This window comes from Bos indicus x Bos taurus, chromosome 10 (assembly GCF_003369695.1).
Source record: "Bos indicus x Bos taurus breed Angus x Brahman F1 hybrid chromosome 10, Bos_hybrid_MaternalHap_v2.0, whole genome shotgun sequence".
Classification (NCBI taxonomy): Eukaryota; Metazoa; Chordata; class Mammalia; order Artiodactyla; family Bovidae; genus Bos; species Bos indicus x Bos taurus.
This window is the reverse complement of record NC_040085.1, coordinates 61,167,884-61,183,908: the sequence shown is the minus strand read 5'-3', so window position 1 is coordinate 61,183,908 and position 16,025 is coordinate 61,167,884. Positions and strand designations below refer to the sequence as shown.

Sequence of the window (16,025 nt, the reverse complement as noted above, 5' to 3'; positions counted from 1 at the left end):
ATTTTCCTGCATATAAACCAAATAAACAGTTGGTAAGACAGAATTTTGCCATTGAGGTGCAACAGCGCTGGGCTCCAGCAGCCAGTTGGTATCAGGCCGCTCTCCTGGGCTGGCAGTTAGCTTGACCCTCTCCTCTCCTTCAGCCTCCATATTTATAACTACTTTTATCTTTCTTTAAAAAAATTAGATTTGCTCTCTTCATGTCCTAGTTTTTCCATGTATGGATGTGAGAGTTGAACCATAAAAAAGGCTGAGCACTGAAGAATTGATGCTTTCAAATTCTGGTGCTGGAGAAGACTCTTGAGGGTCCCTTGGTCAGCAAGGAGATCAAATCAGTCAATCCTAAAGGAAATTAACCCTGAATATTCATTGGAAGGGCTGATGTGGAAGCTGAAGCTCCAGTACTTTGGCCACCTGATGTGAAAAGCCAGCTCATTGGAAAGGACCCTAGAGCTGGGAAAGACTGAAGGCAAAAGGAGAAGAGGGTAATAGAGGATTAGATGGTTGAATGGTATCATCAACTCAATGCACATGAGTTTGAGCAAACTCCGGGAGATAATGAAGGAGAAGGAAGCCTGGAATGCTGCAGTCTGCAGGCTCTCAAAGAGTCGGACACAACTGGGAGACTGAAAAACAATGACAACATTTCCTTTGATGTCATTGACTTTGGATTTCATCACCTCATAGGTGCAGCAACTCCCGATTTGGTCTGGTCTCTCCAGGTTCAGGTGGCTGGTGATCAGGCTCTCATCTGGAAGTCAGAGGACAGGGGTCAAACTCCAGCTCTTGAACTAACAGTTGGCTCTTCTTCAGCAGGCACTTAGTGTTTCCAAATAGAGCATCAGTGTCCTCATCTGTCAGTGGGGATGATAACTTTTGACCAATGCAGAGTGTGGCAGGACTTGAAAGAGGCCATGAACTAAATGTAAATTTTCACTTGAAAGAAAAATGCTCTAAACGAAGGGAACCTAGTTTCTGCTGAGTGCAGGACTCTTTCAGGCAGTGCACCTTTCTTTTTATTGTTTCCCACCTCCCTATTTCATTTCATATAGCACCTCCTTTCCTCACCCCCTCTAGAAAACCCCCTCTTTCCTCTATCCATCTTTAAGGCCTGGCTCAAATCTGTATCTTTAGTTTAACTGTATTTCCTCTCCTGGTCCATTATTTTCCCCTTATGGAAACTATTACTTTTGTAGTTTAGCTATGGTCTTTCTCTGAATATTTTTACATATAGGCTTATTTCCCAGATCTTAAGGTTTTTGATATCACAGTTTGATATGTTTGTGTCCAGCTTGGAAAGTAGTAGTACAGGACTCCTAGGAGAACTTGATCATGTTATTCTCAAAACTGATTTCTAATGAGCTGTAGGAGCCAATTGGTTTCTTAAATGGCTGATATTTTTCAGGGAGATGGGAACAACTTTCTTGTGTGAGGTCCTCCTTCCTCTGCTTTTTGCTGGACCACGTGGTTCTTTCTGCCACCTGCTCTGAAGGTAGCTCCACCTTCTTCCCTTCCTCTCTCCTCTTGTCACCCGCCCCACTGCCCCCAACCTCAGTCCCTCTGCCAGGCCTCTTGCGCAGAGCTCACAGTGTTCTGCCTGAGTTGTCACCCTCTGCTGTGGTGACTGTAGTGAGGGTTTATGGAGAGAAATTATATTGCCCACCATTCAGGCCTTGCTGAACAGCAAATTAGAGCCAGTAGTAGGTCCATTTTCAGTCCTCATCCTCTCTCACCCCTAAAAGCATGTGCTCCTGGTTTGACTGATTACTGGAATTGCTTGGGTTTTTAAAAGACATAATCCTGGGATCACCCCATAGCCAGTGAATTAGACTTTGTCAGGGTGGCTTGGGAAACTATGTTTTCCAGGGTTTCCTATGATTGGCTACATTTGGGAGCCACTGTTCCGCACTTGATCTTAGCCAAAAGGCCAAGAAGCGATTGGGAGCCACTGTTCTAAAAGGTGATCTCATCTTTTAATCATTTGTCACGAATGATAGAGGCTTGTACACCCTGCTGGTACTTATTTGTTGTAAAATCTGTCAAGTGGTTCCATAAAATGGAATGGTTCTATAAAATCCGTCAGTATGAAATCTCATGACATAAGTGAAGCTGAATGCTAAGGATGAATGTATTAAAGACTTTGAAGCAAATGGATAGTTTATCAGATTGGTGTGTTCTTTCTTTAGAACTGCCACGAACCAGACCTTGTTACCGCCATCTATTTTATAAGTTCCATTTTCACTTACACAGCTGGATTGTGGAAGATATACAGAATTATCCAATTAAAGAACTGAATTTGACAAGTGTGTGTGTGTTTAATGACTCCTTGAATATACCATGTTTCTTTCCTTAAATAGCCTTTTAAGGAGCTTATTTTCATCTACTACAAATTTTCAAAGTAGTAAACTGTGACCAGAATGAGAGTTCTTTGGCTTAGGTAACTTTGAGAGTTACTAGTGTATATGATTGGCAACCTTCAGTTTTATCCATGAATCAATCTGAATAAAACAGATGCTTTTCTCTGCCTCAGTACAGGAAGCCACTAGCCATTGCTGTGCACGTCCCAAAAGCTGACCAGTGGGGTGGGAGGGTAATTCTATTGTAATTTGGCATTGATTTCCAACACTCCCGAACTGTGCAAGCCAGAACCTAGGAGTCATGTTGAATTCCTTTTTCAAAACCATCATCTTACCTGTAAGGGCCCTGCCAGCCAGGTCACAGTCTTCGCAGAGCCTGAGAGAGAGCTCATTCCTTCTGGTTTACCATACTACTTCTTGAACCACTGTGCATGTGGTTCCCTAAGAGCCAGTCAGTAATTGTGGGTAGAGAGGTTTTATGTGCTTCCGTTTGCTCATTTCAGTATTTTATTGTCTTATGAATAAACTATTGTGAACATTACTGTTGTAATCAAGAAAAAGGTCTTTAACTTCTATATGAAACATGTCTCTCACTGATAGATGTTGAGTTCATGATAAGGCCAGCTGAAAGGATGGGAATAATGCACTGCTACTGTATTTGCTGAATGAAACATGTATATCGGTACTGTTTTGAGGTCATCCAACATTTATTTCCATAGCCATGGCTATCTTCCCCCCGTCCCTGCCACCCCCAGTTTTATTAAGATATAATTGATATCAATTCAGTTCAGTCACTCAGTCATCTCTGACTCTGTGCGACCCAATGGACTGCAGCACACCAGGCTTCCCTGTCCCTGACCAACTCCCAGAGTTTGCTCAAACTCATATCCATCGAGTCGGTGATGCCATCTAACCATCTCATCCTCTGTTGTCCCCTTCTCCTCCTGCCTTCAGTCTTTCCCAGCTTCAGGGTCTTTTCCAATGAGTCAGTTCTTGCATCAGGTGGCCAAAGTATTGGAGCTTCAGCTTCAGCATCAGTCCTTCCAATGAATATTCAGGACTGATTTCCTTTAGGACTGACTGGTTTGATCTCCTTGCAGTCCAAGGGACTCTCAAGAGTCTTCTCCAACACCATGTTTAAAAGTGTCAATTCTCATATAACATTGTAAAAATTTAAGGTGTACAGGGTTTTGATTTGATACATTTATATATTACAATAGAATTACCACCCTTTTAAGTTCTATTCTCTTAGCAACTTTCAAATATGTGATTTTTTTGTCTGACTCTTTGCTACCCCATAACTGCAGCATGCCAAGCTTCCTTGTCCTTCGCCATCTCTCAGAGTTTGCTCAAATTCATGTTTATTGTGTCAGTAATTATATCCAACCATCCCTTCCTCTGCTGTCTCTTCTCCTTTTGCCTTCCATCTTTCCCAGCATCAGGGCCTTTTCCAATGAGTTAGCTCTATGCATGAGGTGGTCAAAGTATTGAAACTTCAGCTGCAGCAGCAGGCCTTCCAATGAATATTCAGAATTCATTTCTTTTGGGATTGACTGATTTGATCTCCTTGCAGTCCCTAAGGGACTCTTAAGAGTCTTCTCCAACACCACAGTTCAAAAGCATCCATTCTTTGGTGCTCAGCCTCCTTTATGGTCCAACTCTCACATCCATACATGACTACTGGAAAAACCATAACTTTGACTATACAGACCTTTGTTAGCAAAGCGATGGCTCTTCTTTTTAATATGTTGTCTAGGATTGTCATAGCTTTCCTTCCAAGGAGCAAGCATCTTTTAATTTCATGGCTGCACTCACCATCCAAAGTAATTTTGGAGCCCAAGAAAAGAAAATCTGTCACTGTTTCCACTTTTCCCCCATCTATTTGCCATGAAAGTGATGGACCAGATGCCATGATGTTTGTTTTTGAGTGTTGAGTTTTAAGCCAGCTTTTTCACTTTCCTCTTCCTTCCTCATCAAGAATTTCTGTAGTTCCTCTTCACTTTCTGTCGTAAGGGTGGTATCAGCTGCATATCTGAGGTTGTTGGTATTTTTCCTGGCTATCTTGATTCTAGCTTGTGATTCATCTAGCCCGGCATTTTGCATGATGTACTCTGCATAAAAGTTAAACAGGGTGACAATATACAGCCTTGTCTTATTCCTTTCCCAATTTTGAACCTGTCATTCATTTCATGTGAGGTTCTAACTATTACTTCTTGATCTGCATACAGGTTTCTCAGGAGACAGGTGAGGTGGTCTGGTATTCCCATCTCTTTAAGAATTTTCCACAGTTTATTGTGATCCACATGGTCAAAAGCTTTTGCATAGATGTTTTCCTGGAATTCTCTTGCTTTATGATCCAGCAAATGTTGGCAATTTGATCTCTGGTTCCTCTGCCTTTTCTAAACCCTGCTTAAACATCTGGAAGTTCTCAGTTCATGTAATGTTTGAAGGAATTTGAGCATAGTCTTACTAGCATTTGAAATGAGCACAACTGTATGGTAGTTTGAACTTTCTTTGGCATTGCCCTTCTTTGGGACTGGAATGAAAACTGACCTTGTCTGGTCCTATGTGTTGATTATAATAAAAAAAGCTGTGCATTAAATCCCTAGAATTTATTCATCTTTAACTGGAAGTTTGTACTCTAGGACTAACCTCTCCCAATCTCCTTCACCCTCCCAACCCCTTGTAACCACCGTTAGACTCTGTTTCTCCAAGTTCAGCCTTTTTAGATTCCACTTATAAGTGAGATCATATGCTGTGTGTCTTTCTCTGTCTGATTTATTTCGCTTAGCATGATGCCCTCAAGGTCTATTCATGTTGTCTTAACTATATTTTAATTGCTTAGAAGCAATATGAGAATTTACCTCTGCCAAGGATGACAAACCTAGACAGCATTTTAAAAAGCAGAGACATTACTTCACCGACAAGTGTCCATATAGTCAAAGCTGTGGTTTTTTCCACTGGTCACATATGGATGTGAGAGTTGGACCATAAAGAAAGCTGAGCGCCAAAGAATGGATGCTTTTGAACTGTGGTGTTGGAGAAGACTCTTAAGAGTCCCTTAGGGACTGCAAGGAGATCAAATCAGTCAATCCTAAAGGAAATCAGTCCTGAATATTCATTGGAAGCGCTGATGCTGAAGCTCCAATACTTTGGCCACTGGATGTGAAGAACTGACTCATTGGAAAAGACCCTAATGCTGGGAAAGATTGAAGGTAGGAGGAAAAGGGGACGACAGAGGATGAGATGGTTGGATGGCATCACTGACTTGATGGACATGAGTTTGAGTAAACTCTTGGAGTTGGTGATAGACAGGGAAGCCTGGCTTGCTGCAGGCCATGGGGTCACAAAGAGTCGGACATGACTGAGCGACTAAACTGAAGTGAAGGATGGCAGGAAGGAAAATTTCCAAAATAACCAGACTTTTACTGTCTCTGCATTGCACTGGATCTTTCCTGCTGACAAACTTGCAGTTTGTGAAGTAAGTTCATGGAGCATATCAAAGTGTGCAGCAGCTCTACCTACTCCAGCAGATGGTGTGAATGGTTGTCTAAAGTCATCTTAGTTTCTGTCATTATGTCAGTCTGTGGAGTGTTTGGGTTCATGCTTATTTTGGCCAGTTTTCACAAATGTTAGCTTTGTCTTGTCAAGTGCTAAAAGCTGTATGTGGTGTAAGTACCAACAAGATGTGTAGTCCCATGATGGAAATGAAAGTGCCAATAGTGGTTTCTTTCCTCTTTTAATTTGTTTTAATATTGATCTTAGGACAAACTTTTCAGACAAGAGGTAGAAAGCAAACATTTCAATGCCACACTCAGAGCAGAAGCCTTTTTTTTAATTGCAGAGTGTGATTTAGTGTGTTTCTGAAGGAGTTTGTAGCATTACAAACAGTCTTTGCTATGAAATCCTACTCTAGTTGCTTGCCTTTTTTCAGGGGGGAAAAAACCCCACCAACATGTGTATGAGCTCAGTTTAAAGAATCTTTTTTCATTATTAATGAAATATCTCAAATATATAAGAAAAAGTATAAAGAACTTGTTTAGCCAGCATTCATCTGATTTTAGCAAACCTTAATATTTTGCTATAATTGCTTTAAAAATGCATGTAAAGCTCATCGTTATCTCTTTCTGATCCTGTTGCCCGCCCTTCACAAAGTTAACCACTGTTGTGAATTTGTTCTCTTACTCTCATGCCTATATTTATATTTTCATTTTATGTGTATGTCCACAAACGGGTAGTATTGTTTTTATTTCTTCTAAATGGTTATATTCTGGTTGATGGAATAATTAATCAAGTCAGTCTAAGTAAGAAATGGAAAAATTTATTCCAGTCAACCTGAGGATTATAACCCAAGAGACAGTGTCTCAGAGAACTTTGAAAACTGTTCAGAAGAGGTAAGCAGGGTGGTCAGTACATATGTGATTTTGACAAAGGGGTTCATGCAATCAAGCATACATCTTGGTAGAAGGTTACTGTTGCTCAAGAGAAGGAGATATCTTAGTTGATGGTTTTAATGATATTTTTAAAATTTATTTTTATTTGGCTGCGCTAGGTCTTGGTTGCGGTGTGTGAACTCTCAGTTGTAGCATATGGGATCTAGTTCCCTGACCAGAGATTGAACCTAGGCCCCCTGCATTGGAAGCATGGGATTCTGGCCCCTGGATGGCCAGGGAAGTCTGTTTTAGTGCTTTTCTAAGTAAGATGTATAATTGTTCTTCTGATGCACACTTAAATACCGAATATATGTTATTACCAATAATACCGCAGTAAGAATTCTTATGTTCCCTTAGCCACATGAGTTTCTTTAAAGTCTCTTCTATTTTAAGGAAGTAAATCACAGGGTAAAGACTGACGTATTAATTAGATAAAATGGAAGATCTCTGTTTAGCTCTGGCTCTGCGCATGGCATGTAGGTACTGTGTGGAAACTCCAAAGCCTTAAGCTGCAGTACTTACTTCCAAGTTTGGGAGAAACAAGCACGCATAACAGTTGTGTGGGAAGTACGACACAATAAGTCCTGTATGCTGGTTGAGGCAGCTCTAGTGTTAGAGGGTTCAGGCCAGTGATTCAGCTGTTTCTACACTAAATCAGTTGGGCTTATCTTTGTTGGCCCCTTGAGTTGATTTAATTCCAGCCAAGAGCACAGAAGTCTGATGCCTTATTAGGTCTCGTCATTTTCTGTCTTAATTTTGAAAGCAGTAGGCAGACCCCATTCTCTCTCTCCTGTTGCTTAAATTGGGCACATGTTCAGTGTTCCAGGTCTTCTTCTGTCATTTTTAAATGCTGTCCTCCAGACAGTGCATTGGCTGTGCAATTCTTACTTCCTCAGAGATCTCTAATTTTTGGTGCTGATCACAAAACATCCAGGATAGTGCTAATTACTATTACCATTCATGCTAAAGAAATTTCATTAGATATAATTTTCCTTTTGTGTGGAATTTCCCCTAGGAGTTTCCTTCTACCCCTGCAAAAACAGGTCTGTGTTCCTTAAGATATATGTTGTGTAACTAGGAGCATTTGAAGGTGTAAAGATTCTGTAGCAGCACAGAACATGGAATACTTCAAAACAGCTGCTTTGAGTGTGGTTCCAGATGCATTAGCATCTTCTGGGAACTTGTTAAAAATGTAAATTCTCAGGCTCACCCAGACCTTCTAAATCAGAAGCTCTGGGAGCAGGGTTCAGTGATTTTGTGTTTTAACAAGCTCACTGGAGGAGTCAGAACTCCTGGTTCAGAGGGTGCGCTTTCAGGAAGGGACTAAATACTTGAGGGATGGCTGCCCAGCAGGGTTATTTGTTGTCATTGCTTAGTCATTAATGACATGAGAAAGGTATATTTCTATACATTTTGTGTGTGGTGGTGTTATAGACGGCCTTTAACTTTTGGAGGCAGCTTGGTTCTTTTGTTGGTTATGACCAACAGTAGGAAATAGAAGGCTATAAATCCTTGTTTCCAGGGTTACCTCCTTGCTGCTGATAACAGGCAGGAAATTAAAACAATCTGTGATAGTGTTTTGTTCTTATTTGCTACAGATGGTAGCTTTCAGATATGTTGCAGCAAAACATAAATACATATAGCAGGGAGACTTCATTACTGAAGAAAAATGACTTGGCTGGGTCAAATTTATAGTCTGGGTCCATTTTAATGAAATGGGATATAGGCACCGTATCAGTGTTCCATTAGCATACAAAGCATGACAACATAGGAGGTCGCTGGTTTTCTTCTTTTTGGTTTAGTTTTGAGTATGTAAAACAGTTGTATGATTTCAAGTTCAAAATTATAGAACAAATTTTGTTCAAAGATATCTCACTTCCCTGGTATCCTTTTCCCCTTGTCCTCTTGGTCCTGTATGGATAATCATTTTGTTTGCTTTTTGGCTTATTTTTCTAGTGTTTCTCTTTGAAGATAAATGTTTATGTGTTTATGTTCGTAACTCCTCCTTTTGACTTTTACACAAAAAGTTGCATACTATACCACAATTTTTTTTTAAAGAAAGCTCTATTAATTTGCAACATGTATTCAATAAAATTTACCAACTTTATGTGTACAATTTGAATTTTGACAAACTCATACAGTTGCATAGCTACCAATACAACCAAGGTTTAGATGGTTTTCATCAATCAAACAAAAAATGTCTTCGTATTCTTTTGCAGCCAATCCTCTCTCCCACCTCTATGGTCTCTGATAAACTATCTACCTCCTTTCTATCACTATATTTACTTTTTCTAGAATCTCACATAGTTTTTTTGTGTGTATGTATGTGACTTCTTTCACTTAGTATAATTTTTAGGATGTTCAACCACAGTACACAAATCATTATTTTATCCCATTTTATTGCTGAATAGTGCTCCACTGTTTATACATTACAGTTGATATACATTGTTTTGTAGTTTCTTTTAAACTTTTTATTTTGAAATACTTTTGGACTTATAGGATAATGAAAAGATAGTACAGAGAGAGTCCACATACCCCTCCCCCAGTTTCATTTAATGGTAACATCTCATATGGCCACGGTACAATCACAACACTGTGAACTAAACCACAGGCTTTATTTCAATTTTAGTTTTTCTATTGCTTTCAGTTATTATGTGTCTTTAGTCTCTTTTAATGTGGACAGTTCCTTGATCTTTCCATATCTTTTTTATTTTTCATTTACTTATTTGGCTGCACTGCATGGTTTGTACAATCAGAGTTCCCCGACCAGGCCCACAGGAGTGGGAGTGCAGAGTCCTACTCAGAGGACTGCCGGGGAATTCCCTCTGTGCCTGTCTTTAAAAGAGTACTTGTCTGGGTATTTTGTTGGTTACCCACTCCAGTATTCTTGCTTGGAAAATTCCGTGGAAAGAGGAGCCTGGCAGGATATAGTCCATGGGGTTACAAAGAGTCTGACACGACTGAGCACAGGATGCACATTAGGTATTTTGTAGAATGTCCTTCAATTTGTCTGGTGATTAGACTGCAGTTTCAGATTTTGGGGAAGAACACTACAGAGGTGATGTGCCCTGCTCGTGGTCTTGTGTTCGGTGCTACATAATATCAATGTCTTATTACTCGCAGTTTATTGTGTCAGTTGCTCAACTATGTCTGACTCTTTGAGACCCCATGGACTGTAGCCCACCAGTCTTCTCTGTTCATGGGATTCTCCAGGCAAGAATACTGGAGTGGGTAGCCATTCCCTTTCTTCTCCAGGGGATCTTCCCAACCCAGGGATTGAATCCCGTTCTCCTGCATTGCAGGCAAATTCTTTACCATCTGAGCCACTGGGGAAGCCCCCTATTACTGGTAAAGTTAACCTTAATTACTCGATTAAAGGAGTGTCTGCCATGTTTCTCCATAGTAAAGTTACTGCTTTTCCTTTTCTGTAGTCTGTTCCTTAGAAGCAAATTGTTGCTTTTTAAATTGTGATGTACATCAGTGAGGGCTTTCCAGGTGGCACTAGTGGCAAAGAACCCCCCTGCTAATGCAGGAGACAGAAGAGATGCAGATTCTATCCCTGAATCAGGAAGATCCCCTGGAGGAGGGTATGGCAACCCACTCCAGTATTCTTGCCTGGAGAATCCCATGGACAGAGGAACCTGGCAGGTTATAGTCCACAGGGTTGAAAAGAGTTGGACACGACTGAAGCAACTTGGCACACACACATGCACGTATATCAGTGTGCATGGGAACATAGTTTGGCAACTCTCTTAACCATAATTATAGTCATAGTAATAAAATTATCTACTACTGACCCCACCTGCATATTTCTAAACACAAGTGGATTATCTTATTTAATTCTCAGGATACCCCTATGAAGTAGAAGCTTTTTTCATGACCATTTTACAGCTGAGAAGATTGAGGCATAGAGTGCCTTGCTCAAGATTCAGCAGTTAGTGATGGAGCCAGGCGCTAACATAAGTGTAACTCAAGGGCCAGCGTTTAACACGTGCCATATGGTTGTTGTCAGAACTTAGAAGGGTGTGCTCTCATTCTTTGCCAGAGAAGACAAATGAACACTTCCTATATTTGACAGTTCTCTTTTATTCTTTAAGAAAAAATTTTTTGTTTTTATTTTCAGGAAGATTCCTTGTGTGACTCAAGATTTTAGTCAGCTGTGAGTAGCAGTACCATTACATTGAAATCATGGAGAACTCCAGGATCCTTTGGGGAGCACTGAGAATCTATTTTTGAACTTCTTTCAAAAACACAGCTGAAGGTTAGGGCCTCATATTCAGAATAGAAAACTGCTTTTGGAGAAGGAGTATTTACTTAAAAGAATGGCCCTGAACCTTCTCCTCTCTGGATTTTATCAACGTCTCTCAACAGGGGTGTTGTGTTTATCTGTGTGTCTAAACCCCACATGTTCACTTTTGTTTACCACACTGATGACTGCTCTGCGACACAGTCAGGTGTCTCTCTGAATAGCCTAACACAGGCGATGACAACTGTGTTTAATGATGACTCACTATCAATAATGACTCTTCTAGTAGCGACGGAGCCACGGAAGGTCGGGCTGTGTGGGTGGACATTTTCACATCTCTGTGACTCACTCAGCAGCCTGCCTTTCTGAGGGAAAATAGCAGTCAGTGGCTACAAGCTCTATTCATCTTCTCCCGTCTGTCTCATGCTGTGTGGATTGGGTATCCCCAAATCTCTGAAATCACGCAGCTAGATGACTTGAATATATCCAGTCTGCCGCACTGTTCAGATATGAGTGTAGTTTTTAACAGTAAAGTTTTTGTTTCTAAATGTGTGTTGTACAAAGGAAATTATAAGCAAGGTGAAAAGACAGCCTTCAGAATGGGAGAAAATAATAGTAAATGAAGCAACTGACAAACAACTAATCTCAAAAATATACAAGCAACTCCTACAGCTCAATTCCAGAAAAATAAATGACCCAATCAAAAAATGGGCCAAAGAACTAAATAGACATTTCTCCAAAGAAGACATACAGATGGCTAACAAACAGATGAAAAGATGCTCAACATCACTCATTATCAGAGAAATGCAAATCAACACCACTATGAGGTACCATTTCACGCCAGTCAGAATGGCTGCCATCCAAAAGTCTATAAGCAACTAATGCTGGAAAGGCTGTGGAGAAAAGGGAACCCTCTTACACTGTTGGTGGGAATGCAAACTAGTACAGCCACTATGGAGAACAGTGTGGAGATTCCTTAAAAAACTGGAAATAGAACTGCCTTATGATCCAGCTATCCCACTGCTGGGCATACACACTGAGGAAACCAGAATTGAAAGAGACACATGCACCCCAGTGTTCATCGCAGCACTGTTTATAATAGCCAGGACATGGAAGCAACCTAGATGTCCATCAGCAGATGAATGGATAAGAAAGCTGTGGTACATATACACAATGGAGTATTAGCCATTAAAAAGAATACATTTGAATCAGTTCTAATGAGGTGGATGAAACTGGAGCCAATTATACAGAGTGAAGTAAGCCAGAAAGAAAAACGCCAATACAGTATACTAACACATATATATGGAATTTAGAAAGATAGTAACAATAACCCTCAGAGGAGGCAATGGCACCCCACTCCAGTACTCTTGCCTGGAAAATCCCATGGATGGAGGAGCCTGGTAGGCTGCAGTCCATGGGGTCGCTAAGAGTCGGGCACGACTGAGCGACTTCACTTTCACTTTTCACTTTCATGCATTGGAGAAGAAAATGGCAACCCACTCCAGTGTTCTTGCCTGGAGAATCCCAGGGACGGGGTAGCCTGGTGGGCTGCCGTCTATGGGGTCACACAGAGTCAGACACGACTGAAGTGACTTAGCAGCAACAATAACCCTGTATATGAGACAACAAAAGAGACACTGATGTATAGAACAGTCTTTTGGACTCTGTGGGAGAGGGAGAGGGTGGGATGATTTGGGAGAATGGCATTGAAACATGTATAATATCATATATGAAACGAGTTGCCAGTCCAGGTTCGATGCACGATACTGGATGCTTGGGGCTGGTGCACTGGGACGACCCAGAGGGATGGTATGGGGAGAGAGGAGGGAGGAGGGTTCAGATTGGGGAACACATGTATACCTGTGGTGGATTCATTTTGATATATGGCAAAACCAATACAATATTGTGAAGTTAAAAAATAAAAATAAATAAATAAATAAATGTCTGTTGTAAGCCTGGCTATATGTGACCATGTCCACAGGTTAAACCAGACACTGTTCATCACCCAGAGCCAACCTGAATAGGCACACACATAAAAACTGTAGTGTTAATTTCCTTAGGAAGGGAGGAAGGCAACTATTTAGAATGAGTCTGATGCTTGCATACAATAGCTAGAAAATATTGTAAGAGTAGAAAATTATTTGGGATAGTAATAACAGAGGTCAAGTTTATGGGTATCTGGATATAGCTTCAGAAGTCAGAAAGCTAATGTCATATTATACAGAAGGATATGTTGGATCAGACTTTATTTAGTCAAAATAAAGGGCAAAGGTTTTCAGAGCCTGCCGCAGCTACCTGGAAAAAAAGATGGTGTTTAATCTCGTTATTTTAACTTTTTATCTCATTATTTTAACTTTTTCTCATATAGAGTTTTCTACATGTTCGTTATAGACAAAGTGTTAGGTACAAGAAGATGTAAGGTAGAAAGTGAAAGTAGCCTATTTCTATCGCTAGAAACACCTATTCTTTTGTTTTGCATAATTTATCTCCTTTCCTCCCTCTTTTTCTCTCCCTCTCCTATGCTGCAAATACACTGGTAATCCTGCATTTTTAATGTAGTACCATATCCTAAGGATTTTCTATGATTTAAAGAAAAAGACTTTGCTAATTTGGTGGGAGAAAAATAGCTAGTTTTTATTTGCATGCTGTTCTTGTTTTAGTTAGGATTAACATTCTTGATTGTCAATTTATATGTACCTATGGAGTGCTAACTTTTCTTTATTTTACTGTAAAATTGGAAACATTACTAAAGCAAGCCTCTGATTTCAGATGTCCTAAATGATGCTATATTTGATGAAGACCATGATGAGATGGTGATTGTGAAGGACATAGACATGTTTTCCATGTGTGAACATCATCTAGTTCCTTTTGTTGGAAAGGTAAGTTTTTCTGTGTTGTTTCATAACAATGTTTAAAAGCACAATGACAGTTTTAAAGTTAGATAATTATATTTTAAATTGTCACCTGGTAATTCCTAATATCCCAGATACACATGACCATCTATTCTTTGTCAGCCCAACTAATTTAATGGCTGGAAATGAACGAAATAGAAACAAGTAGCAGAAGGCCCTCAGGGCAAGCATTTCATAGTAAATACCATGTTAATAGGTTAAAATAATGAGATTAAAGACCATCTATTTTTGTAGGTACCTGCAGCAGTCTCTGAAAAACCTTTGCCCTTTATTTTAACTAAATAATATTTGATCCAAGCTATACTTTCGTATAATATGACATGAGCTGTAATGATTGCAGAATTTCTTGTGGCAGAGGTTATAGTACTAGTGGATTTGTTTCCAACCCTTTTAAAATATTTTAGGAAAAATGAATCTGTGACCTAGATAATGTTAATGTTGTAGTTAAACATCCCTCTGAGAACATGTGGGTTACCAAGAGTTGTCCTGTTCTCTTCCCTCCTCCCATATCATAATTTTTTTTTTTAGTTTTTAAATTTTGGAATGGAAGACTTATATGAAATAGTGGTATAAATATACCCATCACCTAAATTTAATGTGTTAACATTTGCCTCACATTTTTTGTTAAAGTATTTTTTTTCATTTTTGTAGAAGTGAAACATAGGAAAATGTACACCCCATTAGGGTAATCCCCTACTACCTCACACATCAAGAACTAGAACACTATCAATGTCTTGAAAGCTCAGCTTGTGCCCCTTGTTAATCCCCAGCCCATCTTGTCAGCACAGTATATGGATTTCTAACATTATAGACTGATTGGTTTTGCTTGTTTTTCAACTACTGTATATAAATAGGTGGAGTCTGCAGCATGTACTCTTTCGTGTTTGGCTTCTTTTGTTCTACATTGCAGGAGTTATCGATGTTACTGCCTGTCATTGTAGTTTGTTTATTTTCATTGCTATATATAATTCCTTCGTACAAACATACCATAATTTATTGTCTGTTTTTGGTGGATATTTCTTTTTTTCCTTTCTCTCTGTGTTTGAATTTTTTGGGTTGGTGGTGGTGGTGACTTTTTTTTTTCTTTTTGGCTATCACAAACAGTACTGCTACCAGCATTCTTTTGATGTACAGATGCATCATATTTCTTTTTAAATTTTTTATTTTTTAATTTTAAAAAACATTTTATTTATTTATTGGCCACATCATATGGCTTGCAGGATCTCAGATCTCCAACAAGGGATTGAACCCGGGCCATGGCAGTGAAAACCCAGAATCCTAACCACTAGGCAACCAGGGAACTCCCTATTTTTTTACTTTAAGTATAGTTGATATACAATATTATATTAGTTTCAGGTGTACAGTAAAGTTGTTCAGCTATATATATGTATTTTTCAGACTTCTCCATTATAGGTTACAATAAGATACTGAATATATTTCCCTGTGCTATACAGTAAATACTCATTCCCTATCTATTTTATGCATAGTAGTTTGTATCCTAATTTATCCCTCTCCTCTTGCCTTTCCCTTTAGTAACCATATGTTTGTTTTCTATGTCTATTAGTCTGTTTCTGTTTTGTATATTATTTTTAAGATTCCACATATAAGTGATACCATATGATATTTGCCTTTCCCTTTCTGACTTATTTCACCTAGTGTTCTCTAGCCCAATCTATGTTGCTGCAAATGGCAAAACTTCATTCTTTTTTATGGCTGAGTAATAGTCCACTGTACACATATAACTGGGCTTCCCTGGGGGCTCAGACGGTAAAGAATCTGCCTGAAATGTGGGAGACCCGGGTTCAATCGCTGGGTTGGGAAGATCCCCTGCAGAAGAAAATGGCAACCCACTCCAATATTCTTGCCTGCAGAATCCGACGGGCAGAGAAGCCTGGCAGGCTACAGTCCATGGAGTCACAGATTCAGACACAACTGAGCGACTAACATGCACACACACACATATAACACATCGTCATAAACCAGTTGTATCTTGATGGGCACTTGAGTTGTTTCTATGTCTTGGCTATTGTATTAATAAATAGTGCTGCTGTGAATATTGTGATGTTCATGTGAATAA

At 39.7% G+C, this 16,025-nt stretch overlaps 1 protein-coding gene across 1 annotated transcript in view; it reads left to right on the top strand.

The window, feature by feature from the left end:
* The window catches only part of GCH1 (GTP cyclohydrolase 1), a 56,582-nt gene that overhangs the window by 21,959 nt on the left and 18,598 nt on the right, over positions 1–16,025 (top strand). The window contains exon 2 of the mRNA XM_027554162.1: positions 13,806–13,915. Coding sequence (XP_027409963.1) covers positions 13,806–13,915 — 110 coding nt within the window. The remainder of the gene's footprint in view (positions 1–13,805; positions 13,916–16,025) is intronic.